Source organism: Eurytemora carolleeae, unplaced genomic scaffold, assembly GCF_000591075.1.
Source record: "Eurytemora carolleeae unplaced genomic scaffold, Eaff_2.0 scaffold977, whole genome shotgun sequence".
NCBI classification, from domain to species: domain Eukaryota; kingdom Metazoa; phylum Arthropoda; class Copepoda; order Calanoida; family Temoridae; genus Eurytemora; species Eurytemora carolleeae.
Window position 1 is genome coordinate 105,299 of NW_019396878.1, and position 18,639 is coordinate 123,937.

The 18,639-nt window shown below is 29.3% G+C and overlaps 1 protein-coding gene across 4 annotated transcripts; it reads right to left on the bottom strand.

The window, feature by feature from the left end:
- Positions 1-1,697: 1,697 nt before the first annotated feature.
- On the bottom strand, positions 1,698-15,527 carry LOC111709650 (protein PF14_0175). Of its 4 annotated transcripts, none has more exons than XM_023483420.1 (10): positions 15,405-15,527; positions 15,174-15,268; positions 11,979-12,061; positions 10,023-10,063; positions 7,541-7,639; positions 6,458-6,520; positions 4,686-4,849; positions 3,644-4,268; positions 2,320-2,532; positions 1,698-1,900 (listed from the first exon to the last, which is right to left on the bottom strand). In XM_023483420.1, the coding sequence occupies exons 1-10, from the start codon at positions 15,510-15,512 to the stop codon at positions 1,850-1,852; spliced, it is 1,542 nt and encodes a 513-aa protein (XP_023339188.1). In that variant the 5' UTR covers positions 15,513-15,527; the 3' UTR covers positions 1,698-1,849. The 4 variants fall into 4 exon arrangements, with proteins under 4 accessions (XP_023339188.1, XP_023339189.1, XP_023339187.1 ...); XM_023483421.1 differs by having other exon boundaries at positions 1,698-1,892; positions 3,644-4,280; XM_023483419.1 differs by having other exon boundaries at positions 3,644-4,280.
- Positions 15,528-18,639: the final 3,112 nt, after the last annotated feature.

Sequence of the window (18,639 nt, forward strand, 5' to 3'; positions counted from 1 at the left end):
AGTTTAGCTAAAGTTAAATAAGTTTTTGAAGAAATCTCTGATTGAGATATTTTTAAAATACCTTTTGAAAATGGATTGAGTTTGAGGGAAAAGAAATGCATATCAATGAAAGAATTTGATCCCTGGTAGAAAAAATACGATTTACAAATTTACAATTTTACCAAATACAAAAAAAAATCAATTATTTTTTCAAACTCCATCAGATCGTAAAAAAAAATATTTTTCAAAAAGTTCAAAACATTATAAATTGTACTTTTTTTGCTGAGCCTTTAAAAGCACAAAGAGTAACCACTGCCAAATGTCCTCAGTTTTTTTTTTATTTCAATTCTATCATGTTTTTCTCTTTTTATTAAAAACATAAGACAAGAACCGAACAGTTAAATCATTTCTTGTCCTAAAAACAAAATTGTTAAAATCCAAAATAATTCGAAATAAAGATTTAGTTTGGCATAGACAAAAACGCATTTTCTCGCCCGGCAGTTCACTTATGATCTTTGACATTTATATAGATTCTTATACCCTATTTTGCTTTCTGTAAAGTTTAACTTAAAAGAAAATCTACTGAAAGAATAAAAAATGTAATCAATTATTTCTTGAAATAAAAGTAAATTGTTTTCTGAAAACCAGTAACAAACAAAAAACCAATTTAAGAAAGCAACGGAGAAAATAAAAAGAATCTTAACCACTGATGGACTGCAAGCTCACAAAAATAAAAGTTGATTGACAAAAATAAAAACAATTTGGAAACTGAAATAAGATAGAAGTATGGAAAACCCCAACTAAAAATTTGTTAAAAATCGCTGTAGTATCTGAATAATTATAAACAAATTGCAAATGAGAAAGTATTTCGAATTTTAATCTTTTCGTGAAAAATGCAACAACAAAATCTTAATTTAAATAATTTGAAAAGATTTATTAAAATATAAATAATTAAATCTTATAAATATACATTTACACGTTACACAGGGAAAATAGACAATATTTAGAAAATAAATAGACAACTATATATATTATATATAACATTAATTTCACAGTTGATATATGATATTACAAACAGCCAATAAGAGTATGTTTGAAAAAATTTTAATTTTGATTTTTAGATTCAAAAACATGGTACGCACAAGAAAGGAAACAAATATCTAAAAAAAACCTTTCAAAAATTAAAATTTGAATTCACAGGGTTACAAAGCCAGAGATTACGAGTTTAGAATTTAATTTTGACTAGTTTTAACTAGTTCGAACTAGTTTAAACTAGTTTGGATTATACTAAATAAGTTTGAACTAGTTTGAACCAGACTGAACCAGATTAACCTAGTCTGAACTATTTTTAACTAGTTTGAACCAGTTTGAACTAATTTTACCTAGTTGGAACTAGTTTGAACTAGTTTGAATTAGTTTAAACTAGTTTGAACTAGTTTAGATTATCTATAATATTTTTAGCCATTTCTGAAACTTTTTTTTATTTTTAGGCCTACAATTATTAAAGTCTTAATATATAATATACAATATCCTAACTTTAACTAGCTTTTCTATTTAGCTAGATTTATATAGTCTTTTTTTTGACAGTAAATCTGATTTCATTTCTGCGTCCTATTTGAGATAACAACTATTATTTGGCAGCAAAATCCTCTATGATTTTGTGCATTAAAAAGAAATTTCGATTATGTTTTACATCTTTTCCTTGATTGCTAATAATATTTTCAAAATACTTTTATTTTATTTTTATAAATGACATAAAAACTGGAATGGGCGCAAAAATATGATTTTCAGAAAACTTACATGTGCGTCGCTTCCTACGCATTGAACGACATAATGATACAAATCTTTCATTTTCTGAAATATATTTGTGTCAGGGGTTTGTCAAAATATTTTCAGAACAGATGATACTACCACTGAAGAACTAACATAATATTTTGATTGGAAAAATGCAGTTTTTTCTGGTGAAAAATAGATTAGAAATAGGGAATTTTTATGAAATCAAACTTATGAATTGAAAACATATACTCATAGAGAGTAGAATATATATTCTATTCTCTATGCATATACTGTATGCAGAAAAAGCAAGGTTTTTTTTATAATTTATGGCCTATTATTAACGTAATGATTTTATTTAACAGTCCATTTTTAATTTGAAGGTAGTTGAAAAAGTATGAAAGAAAAGATGTTTAATGATAAATTGTTGATACAGGAAGACTATTTATAAAACTTGTCCAACATTACAATTTAGTGATTTTGACAATAAATAAATTTTCCATAGAAAAAGCTCATTTATAAAATGATAAATTGCATTATTTATACAATGGACCCATTTATGTTTTCCTTAGATTGAATGAAAAATAAATTCATTTTTTGCTCAATATTGGAGGTCAGGTTGGACACCATGTTGTATGTCTGATTGGAGGTAATGCTGGACCTCCTACTGGAGGCTATGCTGGAGTTGATATTGGAGGTTATGTTAGAGGTTATATTGGAGGTTATGTTGGAGGTTATGTTGGAGGTCAAGTTTGTTCCAAAGGAAGAAGAAAGAATGCCCTGGCAAAATACGTAATTCAAAATCTTAAATTATATTATATTTTTTTGGAAACCATTACTCGCTTCAAACTCGTATTTTCTAATCCCAATATCTTTGCAACCTGGTGTATTAGACCTTCTTTATTTACTTCTAGCGAAAATGCTCGTGGAATTTAGTACTTTTTGTAAAATTTTGAAAATGATTTTAAAAATATTGAAAAAACTCCGAACATATTTTGTTTTTGTTTTAAATTGCACAAGATGATCACATAGATCGCAAAGCGGCCTAAAAGCCTAGTATTAAAATAAAAAATATATATATGATCAAAGAACCTTATTATATAGACTATGGAAACCGGTAAATCAAATAGAATCCAATAGTTCAGGTAAACACCATCAGATTGTCAAGACATACAGATTAGAAAATTATAAATGACTAAAGAGACTGTTAACTTATTTGTCGTGCGATCTGAGTATATATAAACTTAAATTCATTTCAGATTACAACTTTAAATGAAAGTTCATTGACAGTTGAGGCCTTAATCTATTCAGACCCCCTCCCCTCCTCAGGATGATGGCACCCCTGAATTAGTTGTCTAATTTATAATCAACTACCTAATTTTAATTTTTAATCCCGTTCCTGTATGCTCGTAACCTTTCATTTTTCATGCTGCGTTCTATTCAGCATTTTACAGAGAAGCAATACAAAATGTTCAATATGCTAAAAAATGTTATGGAAAAAATATAAAGTTTGAAATTTTTTTTTAATAAGACATTTACATTTAACTATTAGATACCACAGTTTAATTTTATATTAAACATTTTTTTTAATCCATGGCATCAACAAAAAACATCAAAAAGTGTATCGACAAAGGGAACATCCCTTTTGAACTAAAAATCGGCTATTTCTCAGGCCACAGTTGTGTTTGAAAAGTAAGACCAATACTAATCCCTAGCTAATAAGCTATTTAGTTTACCCCATAATTACCCAAATAAGTAAACGGTGTCTTTAAGGCAGCAAATTGAGTTGCTCATTTTAACATTCTAATGATATGAAGCCTAATCTTAAAAAACTATTATCAAAGAATATATCTTAAATCAAGATTTTTTTTTGTTTGTTAATTAAGTATTCCTTGAATGCAGAATCTCTTCTCTTTGATTGTTTTTCACAACTCACATCTTTATCATTTTCAAACTTTTTGGAATTTTCATTCTTCTCGGTCATTATTTTAACTGTATTTTTATCCAACTGAACACTTTGGTTTATAGTTTTGTAATATTCCTGGAATATCACATCATTTAGTTTTTCCTCACTTTGTTCAAATTTCTCATGATGAGTTGTCGGACTTGTTAGAATAACTGTTGGCGGATTTTTCTGTTGATAGTTTGTGTTATTTTTCTTTTGAGAACTTATCAAGGGATCTTTGTCTTCCTTGTAATCGTTACTGTTAAATATCTTAATGTCCTCTGAGTCTGTTAGTCTTACTGTATACTTTTTCACTTTGTTATCAAAACTATTTCCAACTGTCTTAGTCATTTCATTTTCCTGGACTTTACCAACATTCTCAGATTCACGAACTTTAACCATCACATTCTCATCTGTTTTCTCCATACTGTGATCTTTGTTCACTTTCTTCTCTATAGCTATTTTATCACAGTTTGCTAGAGTGCCTGAACCTGCAGAGATTGTAATGGGAGAGTCACCGCTCTTAGTTTCATCAGAGATCTTTTCCACAGGTTTACTCTCACTTTTACCACTGAATATTTCACTGTAAAACAATCATTTTATATGTTTGCATTTAATTTTTAAAAATTGTAGATAAAATTTTAACTATCATTTCTTTTAAACTGGCATGTCTGATTCACAAATGGTACATGCTGGGCCGGGGTTACAGAAAATAAAACATTATATATTGGTTTATTTAGAAATAAAAATTACTCATTTCTTCGTTGTCAACAATCAAACAAAGGTTTAAAGGGGACAGTTTAAAATCAGTCTTTCAAAAACAGCGCCAACAATTGACGGGCAAAGAGAAGCAAGAAAAAGAGAACCTGCAGACACGCAGAGGGAGAAAGGAGAAAAAAATGTAAAAAAAAGTTAAAAATCCGACATGACATTCTACAAATGGAATATTACTTGAAATTACGTCTACAGCTCCTTTCAGAAAATGTACCTTGATTTTTCTTCATCTACTTCTGATATTCTACTAAGCATCCCTCTGAGCACTGGATGCTTTGGAATGAATCTTGGCTCCACCCTCTCCACCTCCAACAGGTTACTAGAAACGCCCTCCTTGCTTCTTCTGTACTGGTAGTACACACACAGGATTGAATACATCTATAATACATTTTTCAATGTGTATTTCTTTCATTTTATAAACAAAAGTAGGTTTTTTTTTCAATTAGTTCTTTAACTGTTAGTTAATTTTTCTTTACAGACTGATTGAAAATGAACGTTATTTCTTCATTCCTTAACAAAATTTCAGTTTATTTCTGGAGACAGTCTCTTTAGAGCTTGAAACAGATCATATTCAGCAAATACGCAACCAATCTGAAAACGACAATATCCCAGAGGAGCCTAAAAAACTCAAGTTTGCTCATTATATTATTTGAATTGTCATTGTCATCGTCACGTGTATAATCAACTATATCTATTAAAATCGAAAAATTATAATTTCAAATAATAATAGGAGAAAACCAAAGTTTTTCAGGCTCCTCTGGGATATCGTCGTTTTCAGATTGGTTGCTTATTTGCTGAATATAATCTGTTTAAAACTTTGAATCTTATACTACATCGTACATATACTTTTTGGTTCTTAGGTTTCAGCCTATAACTCTTTCTTTTTTTCTTTACAGTCAATTTAATGAAGGAAAAGGGACGTTTGATAAATATGTGATTATAAACATTTTAGCAAAAACATTTATATGTCTTTGCTACAGAAAGAAAAAGTTGCAAAGTAATATTTCAAATGTAATAATATTATCAATGTGCTTAGCATTTTTCATTTTTAACTTTGTATTTTTATATTTTCAAAAGAAAATTTGTTGTAAAGCCTAATGATATATTGGAGCTTTAAAAGCATAATCTTTCAAAACATTCAAAATACCAATTGAGGAAGGAAAATAGTTTCCGTCTAAACATTATGTTCAATGTTTCAGACATATAAACTATCGTGGGGAGTTATAAAGATAATGCTTTTTATTTCATCTATATATAAATTTAGCTTGTCTGGGTGTTTGTTTGTTTGTTTGTATCCAATAAACGTCAAAACGGCTGAGCCGCGATCGGGCCCAAATTTTTTGTGGGACATCACTTGACCACAGGGAAACTTTGTAAAAAAAATAAAATTCTTGAAAATCTGCGAATTTTTTTTTTTAAATTCGCAAAATTTTGTTCTTCTTTGTTTTAGAATGTAAACAAAAAGAACATGTTCACAATTTAAATAGAAGATGGGTGCAAAGCGCCCTAAAAGCCTAGTTTAATAGAAATAATGATAGTCATTTTTAACTGATAACACAAAGAAACTTTGATTTTCTAATCCCTTTATCTTTGCAACCCTGTGCAATTTAAAACTATGTTAGATAAACTCAAATCCTTTCAAGGTTTAATCACTGTTCCTGCATCCTTACATACTATAAAATATGAAGATAAATGCATAAATGCCAATTTAATGTACGTAATTTATAATCATGGTTCATAAAAACTATCAAAATATTATTTATAGAAATTAGAAAACTGTTGGAGCTTTTCATTAACTTTTTCTGTTATTGATGTTTTCAATTTTCTACATCGATTTCTCTTGAATCAATTTTGTAGGATTTTCAGAGAAATCTTTAATCTCCAATCTTCCATGATAGATTTTGGAACATTAAGATAATCGAGTTCTCACAATGTATTGATTAAAAACAAAACAAAGTTTGAGGTTTAAATATTTTATTATTATACCTGTATAATGAAAATGAAGAAAGCTGAGGTAAAAATAAATGCAGTCAAAGGTTCAAAGCGAATCTATAAACAAAAATTTGTAATTGCGGATTTTCTATAAAAGTAATTTGCGAAATCACGCAAGAGAATCAAGAAGGGAAGTTGACGAAGGCATTCTGTTCAAGATAAAATAATAACAACAATATCTTCCTTATCCCTACCTAGATACAGATTTAAAGGGTTGGTTGTGAATCTGGTATGTCACTTTTAAAATAAAAAGTATTGTTGTTTTTCTTTAATAAAACGTCTAAAATTTAATTTTTATAAATAAAATTTTCAGCTTTAAAAGCTAAGTTTCATTTATATCTTTGATCAGACAAAGATGTAAAGGATATGCCATTGTATAAACTGAAAATTGCTACTCTAGAAGTGGAGAGTCTATTAATATGTAGTTCCTTTAAGTATACTTATAAAAATTCCAACTTTTATTGGGGTAATAACTGAAATGGGATAAGTTCCCTGTATCTAATCTTGCTGCAGAGAAATTCAACCACAAAATTTGCTTCAACTTTTTTTTATAATTTCCGAGTTTTGCATTTAGGAAGAAAAAAAAAATGAAAAAAGGTTGAATAGTAAATTGTAAGTTAAAGGAATATTCAAACTCATAATAGATAAAGTAAAGTCATAACTTTTGTTTTGTAAATCTCGAGATGAAGCATTGATCTACATCTTATGAAAACAGTTAATCTAATTCGGGGATAATGCCTATTTCTTAAAATGTAAAAGTGCCAACACATTGGATATGGAGATCAAGCATTCAACATTTAATATACTCCACATAAAAGTTCTGGATAGATGCTTTTTTTAAAGATCTTGCATTTTTTTACATTGATAAGTTATTTTAGACCAAAACTTTATTTTCTTAAAAATGGGTAAATTATCAAATAATTTTGATAAGTAATTTCCATATTTAATTTGGATTAATTGAAGAACAAGAATTATTTGAACTAGGTGCTGTAAGTTTAACTACTTTAATGCACTAGAGAAATAGTTCAACTATCCAGACCTAGTTCAACTAGTTATTGCTGTTGTGTACTGATTTACCTTCTTATGACAGATGAGAATATAAAGGTTGATTGTTGAATCTGATACAGTTGTCATACTTGACGTTGCAAGCCAGGGAATCATGTATTTGCCTTCTCCCTGCAAACATACTTTTTGAAATTTTAATAAAAACATTAATATCAAATGTTTCCTTTTTATTTGATCTAATAATTCATAGTATGAAGTATCTAAGGTATACGACATTGGGTTGCGAAAATGTACGGATTAGAAAACTTGAGTTTGTGGCAAAAAATATCGTCGTTGTTTTATCTTGAAAAATGGTTTCTTTCAAAAATTGTGCAACATAAATCCGCGAGTAGCTTTTACAGTAAAGCTACAATTGTAATAAATAAATTTTAGCCAGAAAAAAAAATTTTAAAAATTCATTCTGTTTATTGACAAACCATTTAAAAGTTTTCACAACCATTTTTAGGATTAGAATCACTTCAAAGCATTTTCTTTTGACTCAAATATATACCAGATGTTTGGCTCAAATATATCCTAGATGTTTGGCTCAAATATATCCCAGATGTTTGGCTCAAATATATCCCAGATGTTTGGCTCAAATACATCCCAAATGTTTGGCTCAAATATATCCCAGATGTTTGGCTCAAATATATCCCAGATGTTTGGCTCAAATATATCCCAGATGTTTGGCTCAAATATATCCTAGATGTTTGGCTCAAATATACACCAGATGTTTGGCTCAAATATATCCCAGATGTTTGGCTCAAATATATCCTGGATGTTTGGCTCAAATATATCCTAGATGTTTGGCTCAAATATATACCAGATGTTTGGCTCAAATATTGTAAATCAGTAGACAAATTGTAAACAACTTTTAAATTATAAAGTTACCTTCTTTATTCCAATGAAGAGAAAGGGTATTGATATCATAACTAAATTATGAACTATGAAATATTCAAATAAAGGAAGAGTTTTGCATTTAGGAAGAAAAAAAAAATGAAAAAAGGTTGAATAGTAAATTGTAAGTTAAAGGAATATTCAAACTCATAATAGATAAAGAAAAGGCAAAACTTTTGTTTTGTAAATGTCGAGACCAAGCATTGATCTACATCCATCTACATCGTATGAAAACAGTTATTCTAATTCAGGGATAATGCCTATATCTTAAAATGTAAAAGTCCCAACACATTGGATATTGAGATCAAGCCTTCAACATTTAATATACTCCACATAAAAGTTCTGGATAGATGATTTTTTTAAAGATCTTGCATTTTTTTACATTGATAAGTTATTTTAGACCAAAACTTTATTTTCTTAAAAATGGGTAAATTATCAATAAAGGAAATGAGTATTTGACACAAACTTGAATTTTCTATTCCCTATATTTTTGTAATCTGATGGTGTAAACCTTTTATATTTCAAACTTAGATTATTTGATATGACAAAATTTACAGTTCAAAATATCTAAGGTCTACGACATTGGATTGCAAAGATTAGAATTAGATAGATTAGAAAGAATTAGAAAATTAGAGTTTGTGGCGAAGACTCAATTCCTTTCATAAGTAATTTCCATATTTAATTTGGATTAAATGAAGAACAAGAATTATTTGAACTAGGTGCTGTAAGTTTAACTACTTTAATGCACTAGAGAAAATGTTTGGCTCAAATATATACCAGATGTTTGGCTCAAATATATCCCAGATGTTTGGCTCAAATATATCCCAGATGTTTGGCTCAAATATATTCCAGATGTTTGGCTCAAATATATCCCAGATGTTTGGCTCAAATATATCCCGGATGGATAATGTGTTAACTCATGTTTTTATATTTCTTTGTTTACCAATATTAATTTTCTTCTATATGGAAGTATTCATGATGTTGCGATATTTCAGAGCAATACCAAGTAATTGCAAGTTATTGCAAGTTATTGCATGCTGATCCAGTAAAACCTTATTGCTGCTGAAAAATCGCGGATAACATTATTTTTTTAACCATAGATTGTGCATTGTGCTGACCCAAACAAATATTGCAATAAAATCAAATTCTAAATTGGCCAAAAAAATCTGATTAGACAAATTGCTAAAAAAAATGTTAATACCTCATTTTCTTGGATATTTGAAGCTGAATTAAAATTTGAAACCAAAGTTTATAAAATTGAAAATTTTAGCTTGCCCAACAAATAAACGAAAACAATAAAAGGGTTATAGCATTTTTTCGAATCGAATTTTTACCTTAAGCTTATTTAACATAAACATTTTTAAAGTGTTTTACAAGATCCCAAAAAATTAGGCTCAACATAAAACATTTTTTGCTCTTTTTTATCAATTTATCTTATTTTGAATCATCTGATCTAAATTAAATGGATGATTTAGAATTTACTTCTTATTTCAATAATTTGTTAAGGTCTCATTGAACCGGACCCCGGTTATTGATGGTTGCCTCAGACCTGATATTGAGGATGTCAATTGCCAAATCAGTAGACAAATTGTAAAAAATTTTTAAATTATAAAGTTACCTTCTTTATTCCAATGAAGAGAAAGGGTATTGATATCATAACTAAATTATGAACTTTGTTAAATATTCAAATAAAGGAGAAAATATAAAGAAAGTTTAGCAGGGTATATCTTTAAAAAAGGGGAAATTAATTTTTGATGCTCTTGAGAAAAAAATGAAAATTTGGACACCAAAAAAAGTTTTTTAAAATCTTATCTTATAATTTTACCCAAAAATAAATTTTTTCCAATTCAGAAAATAAAACTAACACTAAAAGTTAACTTTTGAAGGGGAATTTTTTCAAGAGGGGGGGAGGGAATTATTTTTTTAAGAAATTATACACCCCTGAGGAATTATTTATGAAGATTGATTTAATCACAAAGTTGGCAAATCTGAAACTTGTTTACTCCATGTGAAAGACACGCTACATTAATATTTCCTACTTTCATCATTCATTCAGAATTTTCAAATTAACATATTTGCCAGTTTTCCAATCAAGCTTCTTAAATCTATGCTAAAAATCTAGGTCAAGGGATTTTATTTATATTTTTCTATTTCATTTTTACACTCGAGTATGTTTTATCGAGGTCCAATAACGGAGATCTATATTGCGGACAATCCCGACAAAAAGTTCTGTATTTTCCTGTTTTACATTTTCATTTTACCTAGGAGGTTATGTTGGAGGTTATGTTGGAGGTCAAGTTTGTTCCAAAGGAAGAAGAAAGAATGCCCTGGCAAAATACGTAATTCAAAATCTTAAATTATATTATATTTTTTTGGAAACCATTACTCGCTTCAAACTCGTATTTTCTAATCCCAATATCTTTGCAACCTGGTGATGNTATATACTGATCTAGAATGAGATATCCTTAATCCCAATTACTGAGTATCCAATGGACACACTTTTGATTTTCTTTTTAAACCGTTCTTTCTTGGATATATAGAAAACCCGTATTTTTATTTAGAGAGTCCCGCCCGTTTCTGTATATAATCTTAAATGGTGGGCAAAATTTCAAATTTATCGGCTTCATATACGCGACTCTGAATGGTTGAATTGTATACACTTTTCAGGATACAAGTACAAGATTAAGTTAGTCTCGATATTAAGAAAAAAAGAGGATCAAGCATTAATCGCAATATCCAACATTCTAAAGTTTTCAGCTCTGCGTATAGTTTTTTCAATTCAATATTAAAGAATTTCTTTAAAATATTCTTATAAAATAGAATTGTTGAATCCGCCGCTGACTGAAAAGAGAGTTCAACTATTTCCTATATCGGAAGTGTTAAATAAATAAAAGAAAAATCGTTCGAATATTGAAGAAAAAAACTACAGCCATTTTTTAATTCAACATTTTTAAATTTCACCCAACCATAATGCTTCGATTTTGTCATAATTTACCATAAAAAATTGTGACATCAAATTGTGGAAAAGGAAGTGGACATTTAAAAAATCTTGTGAGTATATAATTTCATTAACATTAAAAGATTTTTATCAAGTAGCCTAAAAATGAATGAACATGAAGTGAAATTGATCTTGTTGCACTGCACAATTGCTGTGATTCATGTCCATTTTCATAACTGCAGTCTGTTTGTCTGTTTATTTGTTTGTCCGATCAGAACTCAGGAACCTCTGGACCGATTTGCCTCAAATTTTGATTATGGGAATGTTCCTAGCTTAGTTTTTAGATTCTAAACTGAGTGGGTTTATTTTAATAGCGAACATTTAGTTACCCGGTGAAATCGTGCAAGTGCGGGTAAACGGCGACGTAACTTTTACTTATCTTTGCAGCTCCTAATCCTAGAATAAAGGTAGCTAGAAGAAAGGAATATATGAAACATATTGTAAAATTCTATAATCCTAGAATATAGGTAGCTAGGAGAAAGGAATATATAAAATATATTATAAAGTTCTATAATCCTAGAATATAGGTAGCTAGGAGAAAGGAATATATAAAATATATTATAAAGTTCTATAATCCTAGAATATAGGTAGCAAGGAGAAAGGAATAAATCACAGTTAGTTCACCAGGTTTCCATCCAGGTGGGTTGATTAAACTCTCCCTAAAATTAATTTAGATGAATTTAAATAATGAATATTTTTAAGTATAATGAAGCAATAATAAATAAATAAATAAATGTGGAACTAACATCTACTTTTTTACTCTACAGAGGTTTGGTCCATCACCATCACTGAATTTTAAATTATAATGAAACAAGTTTGCTGTTTTTTAACATTATGCAAAATTTTACAAATTTTTGTTTCTTTTTTGACATTCAAGGTTTTTAACTTAAATAAAGATTAAAAATGAAAACTAAATTTTCTAATGACCGATTTTTTTTTCATATTGCCAAATTTTTACATAAGCACGATATAAGAGAGAAAAATAATGTAACAGGGTTTTTTTCAGCAATATAATTGAAGTCTCATTAAAAATTGATAAGAAAAAACATTTCTATCCAATTAAATATATAACATAATTATGTTAATAATAGAAGTATTTATATGAAATCTTAGTTAGCAGCAGTAAAATTGCAGAAGATGTTTATTCATGTCACAAATTCAATTTTCGATGCTAAATTTAACATTAATGTCTGCTTGACTGATATCTTGAAATAAATAAATAATGTAACATCTTGAAATAAATAATGTAACAGGGTTTTTTTCAGCAATATAATTGAAGTCTCATTAAAAATTGATAAGAAAAAAACATTTCTGTCCAATTAAATATATAACATAATTATGTTAATAATAGAAGTATTTATATGAAATGTTAGTTAGCAGCAGTCAAAATTGCAGAAGATGTTTATTCATGTCACAAACCCTTCACAAATTCAATTTTCGATGCTAAATTTAACATTGATGTCTGCTTGACCGATATGTTGAAATAAATATAGATCAAATTAGTTAAAAAGTAGCTCTTGGACAAACAGCATTTCTTGAAGTTGGACTAAAATGATAAATGTGCATAATTGCATCTTATATAGGGTTGGGAACTTGGGATTAGGGATGAAAACGTTTTCATTTTTTTGAAAATGAAATTGACGACGAAAAATCGGAAACGGAAAGATAGTTTTTAAAAACGATAGTTTTTATGAAGAGTTAGTCTTTTATAATTGGTCGTTTTTAAAAATATTGTTTTTAAAATAATTGTTTTCAAAACGATCGTTTTTATAAACCTTGTCGTTTCGTTAACGATTGTTAGCAACGAACCTTTGTTAACGATCGTTGACGACATCCCTTTGTTAATGATCGTTAACAACGACCCTTTGTTAATGATCGTTAACGAAGAGAGGAAACCGACCTGAAGGGCATCAGTACTTATCATTGAGTAGTTTATAAGAAAATATCAAGGAGTTTTAACTCCCCCACCACTGTTAAATTTCATGTAAGACGACATTCAATAAAGTTTCATGTAGTTTATTTAAAAACGATATTTTTTTCAAAGACGATCGTTTTACCAAAAACGATCGTTTTTATAAAGTTCGTCGTTTGTTGACGATCGTTAAAGACAACCCTTCATCAACGATTATTAAGGACGACCCTTCGTCAACGATCGTTAACATAATTGAAAATAAATTTTTTCATTAGTGATCGTTTTTTAAATGTTGGAATGTAGCAAAAATCGTGGAAACATGATATTCTGTACGTACGTTGTACATTATTAATAATCAATGTGTGTACATAAAACCCATTTATTCATTTGAACTGTGTTCTAAATGATTAGCTTAATCATGTGATATATATATGACATATATCCTCAATTAAGACTATTTTGATTGTGCTGTAATATGTTACATGATTTGCCTTAAAACATGTGATATAATGAAGTAAGTATTGTAATTACGCCTATTAACCCATTAACAGATAAAGATGTATGAGTTGTAATTACGTATATTAACTTCAACTTGTAACACATGGATCTTAATAAAGTTAGTTATAACCAGAACTCTGCTTTGATTACAGTTTAGAGTAATTTGGGTTTCGTTCACCCAGTCGATATTTTTTCAACCTCCCAACTTGGTGAAAAGTCGAGTTTTAATCCAGATAGGGAACGACACTTGCAGGTGAAAACTCCACTTTTAATCTGGATTAAAACTCCACTTCTGAAAGGCAAAAGTAAAGTTTTACTCGATTTTAACTCGAGTTTTTGTTTGCTGGGTTAGTAAATATGTAAATCATGTATTGTGATATGTCATACCCATACTGTGATGGTTAACTATGTTATATATAACAGCGCTTAACTTGTAATTACACTGTTAATACCTGACTCTAATATAACATGAAGAAATATACTCAGTTGATATAAAAACTCTCATTTGATTGCAGCGAGAAAGTAATCGGTTATCGTTGAAATATACAAGCTGAGATCGTGCCCATTAGTTTTGCATTGATCGATTAATAGCTAGTGTCCTTGTTGACATCCATAGCTGACAAAATCGCACCAATTGGTTTGGACTTGATAGAACACGAGCAGTGTCTGGTTGATATTGATAGCTCATGAGATTGTATCTGGGTTTAGCATTGAAAACTAAGTGAAACTGACATATACCTGGATAGATACGTGTTCGAGAACCTTTTATAGAGTAGAGAATTTACTACATGTTGTCAATCTGTTTTATCTATGTAAGCTTTTCCAAGAAATGTCAAATGTCAGAAAAATATGAAAGCTGTACAATAAAAACAAGGAACGTTTTTTTTCAATCTGAAAAAATGGCGAAAGCTTCCAAATAGCTGCTCTGATTAAAACAGGCATCTGTGACTGTGTCTGAAGGTTTTATTTTGGCCTAAACCTTGGAAATATGTGAATAGTCCCATTAATTGTAAAAAGTATTGTTAGAATTACCGAAGTTAGGTTTTGATTAAATCGGGTTTAGCCAAAGTACAGATGGTAAATTACCGATAAGTAAGGTTTTGCTCAGGTCGGGTTGAGCCAAGTACAGATTGTAAATTACCGATAAGTAAGGTTTTGATTAGGTCGGGATGAGCCAAGTACAGATTGTAAATTACCGATAAGTAAGGTTTTGATTAGGTTGGGTTGAGCCAAGCACAGATTATAAATTACCGATCGTAAGGTTTTGATTAAGTCGGGTTGAGCCAAAGTACAGATTGTAAATTACCGATAAGTAAGGTTTTGATTAGGTTGGGTTAAGTCAAGTACAGATTGTAAATTACCGATAAGTAAGGTTTTGATTAGGTCGGGTTGAGCCAAGTACAGATTGTTGACTTTCTTCATGGTAGATATCTCCCAACTGTACTCCACTATAAACCTAAACATTTTAATATTTAGTTCGGATTCTTGAAACACGAAAAAGTAGCTAAACTAGGAAAATATACTCAAACTACTTAGGAAACTGTGACAGAGAATGAAATAGAGAAGAAGTTGTTCCTCCTTTTATTTTGTACCTGCTTCTTTTTTGCAACACATTGGCATAGTTGATATGTGACTGCGGCGCCGACCCCTAGCCTGCATCTTAGCCATAGCGGTAAGTGCTTTTTATGCACTGAAGACATATAAACTTAAATTGAAATTGTAACAGTTTTTTCTTTGAAATTTAGAAAAGTTAGCAAAGATACATAAGCTTTTATTCAAGAAAGAAACATAAGTAGAAACTAAAGCAGGAAAGGAAAGGAAAAGAATTAGATTGGAAATGCACTTTTTTGCTAAACTTCTAATATCCTTTAGTTCCTTTTTACTAACTATAAACTTGAGAGAGGATTGCAGGAAGAATAGAAACGGAAAATAAAACTTTTAATCCTTGAGGCGAAATTTTAGGTGCTAAATATAATCTTAAATCATGTTTATATACATTTAACCCACTCTTATCTAGATATATGTGACAGAGGTACTATAATACAAAATTTGTACATCATTGCATGCGCAAAATATTAACACATAAATAGCGATAGTTTTTTTCTTTTATCAATATTTTTTTATAATCAACATACTTTTATAACTCATCAGGGCAAACAGCCCTAAGCAAAAACAAATTCAAAAAATTAAGAAAATAAAGAAATAAATTGAAAGTTAACCAACTAAATCACTCTTCGAAAAATGTCAACAAAGAAAAAAATGCGCCGCAATTTTGGATTCAATGGAACAACTTTTGGACGAATAAATAGATAAATAAGCAAGGAAACTATAAATTGAATTGTATAATGTGAGAATGTTTACTCATCAGAATACCAGCTAGGGTTTCGACTTTCGAGCGAATTGGGAATATTGTTTGGCATTCCGTTTGTTGAATATGAATAGGGGAACTTAGCATTTTCTCACGAAACAGATTGATTCGAAATTTCGAAGAAGAGGCAAACATCAAATATTTTTTTTCACGAAATTCTGCATTATTTTCGCTTTCTGTTGCAAAATTCATTTTTGCGAAAATTTTTACGAAATTTCACATTTTTTTAAGAAAGTTTTTGTTCGCCGGAAACCCTGGTACCAGGTCCTATAAAATAAAAATTAACAAAAAAATTTAGAAAATTTGGAAATTTTGACTTGAACTAAACAAATTAGAAAATAAAAGTCAAAGGCAATTTTTGATTAATGATGAACAAGCAAAGAAACGCACCCATTTCAACTTTTTGGTAAAAACTGTAAGATTTTAAATATCGCAGGTCCACTACATCTGCAGATATAATTTGCTAAATGTATAAAAATATGTAATATTGTAGTTTACAGTGAAAATCTGCAATATGACTTCTTAACTTTACAAATTTAGATTTTCATCTTTTTCGTTCAAAAAAACAAACAAAGGAAATGCTTAAAATACCTTTCCAGTTTATAGTTTAGAGTTTTGCTGCGTAACATTTCTTATTTGAAAACATCAAATTGTAAAAAACTTGAAAAACCGTGAAATATATTTGCTGATGTGAAGCTTTTCTTGTTGATCACCCACATTCTCCAGCTTTATAGTTGAAACATGAAGAATTACTCATGAGAAACAACAGATTTGGATTAGCTGTGTTTTCTTTCACTTATTTCTTTATGCATGCATGATGTAGCTATATTACTAAATTGTATTTTGTGGTCTAATAAATTCTTTTTATTTCTGGAATTTCTTGATAAACATAATTATTACTTGTCATGCTGCTTGACGGGTTATGACTACTTTTCTGTTTGAAAAATTATCTTAATTACTATAAGCTTGCCGCCTTAAAGGGAGTGTTTGCGAAAAAATGAAAGTGGGTGTAGGCTTACGGCGAAAAATAATAACTTTTGATCGCTACTAATCTTACTTCTATCTGTTGCGTTTATATTGAGAAAATTGTAAAAAACGACTTATACTAAAGAACGTAGCGTCCATAAAAATTCAGAAAGCTGCAATATTCAACTCGGATCATAAAAAATCGATTTAATTTCTACCCCCTTTCATTTTTCGCGAAAACCCCATTTAAAGAGGGCACTTCCCAAAACCTTGCCTATTGACAATTTTTTTTAACTGTTGCTCTGAAAAAAAGCCATAAATGGTCATTCTCAAATTTTCCGCGATTTGTATGTTAAATTTGACCCATTTTTAAAGATAAAAAGTCAAAAAAATTTACGTGCAAAGTGTTAAACTTTGACGATTTATAATCTACATGGGGTCATGTGGTGATTGTCATAACAAAGAAATTGAGTCTTTGCCACAAACTCTAATTTGTAATCCTTATTTCTTAGCAACCTGATCGTGTAAACTTTAGATATTGCAAACTTAGATTATTTAATCTAACAAAATTCATTGTACGAAATATTTAAGGTCTACGAAATTTGGTTTCAAAGATTTAGGAATTCAACAATTCGGGTTTTGTGGACAAGACTTTGGGCCACATCGGCTTAGCAAACTATAGCTTAGTGTTATAAGCAAGTAAGCTTCCGATTTATGGATCATAGACAAAAGGACATTGACAGAATTTGTATCTCTCCGAAAAATCCTTATGAAGGAACAAAACACATAGTGCGTAGTGCCGTAATTCTTGTTCTTTGAAAAGTGTTTTTAGGATGTTCATATCAGTCAGCAGTTGATATTTGTAACAATATTATTTGTTTTGTAAACATAAACTATATTTTCAGACTTGAATCTCAAACTGTAGAGAAAGCAAAATGAAACAAAGAAAAGTTTTTCTAGACACGGCAAAGTTTAAAATGTATTATTCTATTGTTTGTGATTTACTGCAACTATTGTAAAAGTTTTTAAAGTTTTAGACAACAAATGTTTAAAGTTGGATCGAAACGTAACTTGATAAATTTGATCTTTAGAATGATGTCATTAATTCTAAAGTCTACCAAATCTAAAAAGTGTATTTTTGATATTTTTCGTTTTTTGTAGTATTTTATTTTTTTTCATTAAGACATCAAAAAGAAATTTTTTTATATTTTTCAATTCCATATTGGAGATTTATGCAATTTTAAATATTTTAAATTTTTCCATATCAAATAGTAAAAGTTTAAAAGTTGCAAAGATAAAGGGTAAAGCAAATTCAATTTGTTGAGGAGGGATTCAGAAGTGTTTAGTTTCGTTCAGCTTCAAAATGAAACCATGTAGAAGTAGATCTATAGTCTATAAAAAAGTATATTTTTCATTTGTCAAGTTTTAACCAGATCCTAGAGCATATCTTTTTGTTTCTTATATCTCCTTTTCTCTTGATATCCGTTCCATTC

Coding starts and splice junctions, on each gene's coding strand:
- LOC111709650 (XM_023483419.1), bottom strand. CDS start 15,512: ATGTCTTCAGTGCATAAAAAGCACTTACCGCTATGGCTAAGATGCAGG. Junction 15,269..15,404: donor GTGTTGCAAAAAAGAAGCAG/GTACAAAATAAA, acceptor TAAAATGTTTAG/GTTTATAGTGGAGTACAGTT. Junction 4,281..4,685: donor GTAGATGAAGAAAAATCAAG/GTACATTTTCTG, acceptor ATTGTTTTACAG/TGAAATATTCAGTGGTAAAA.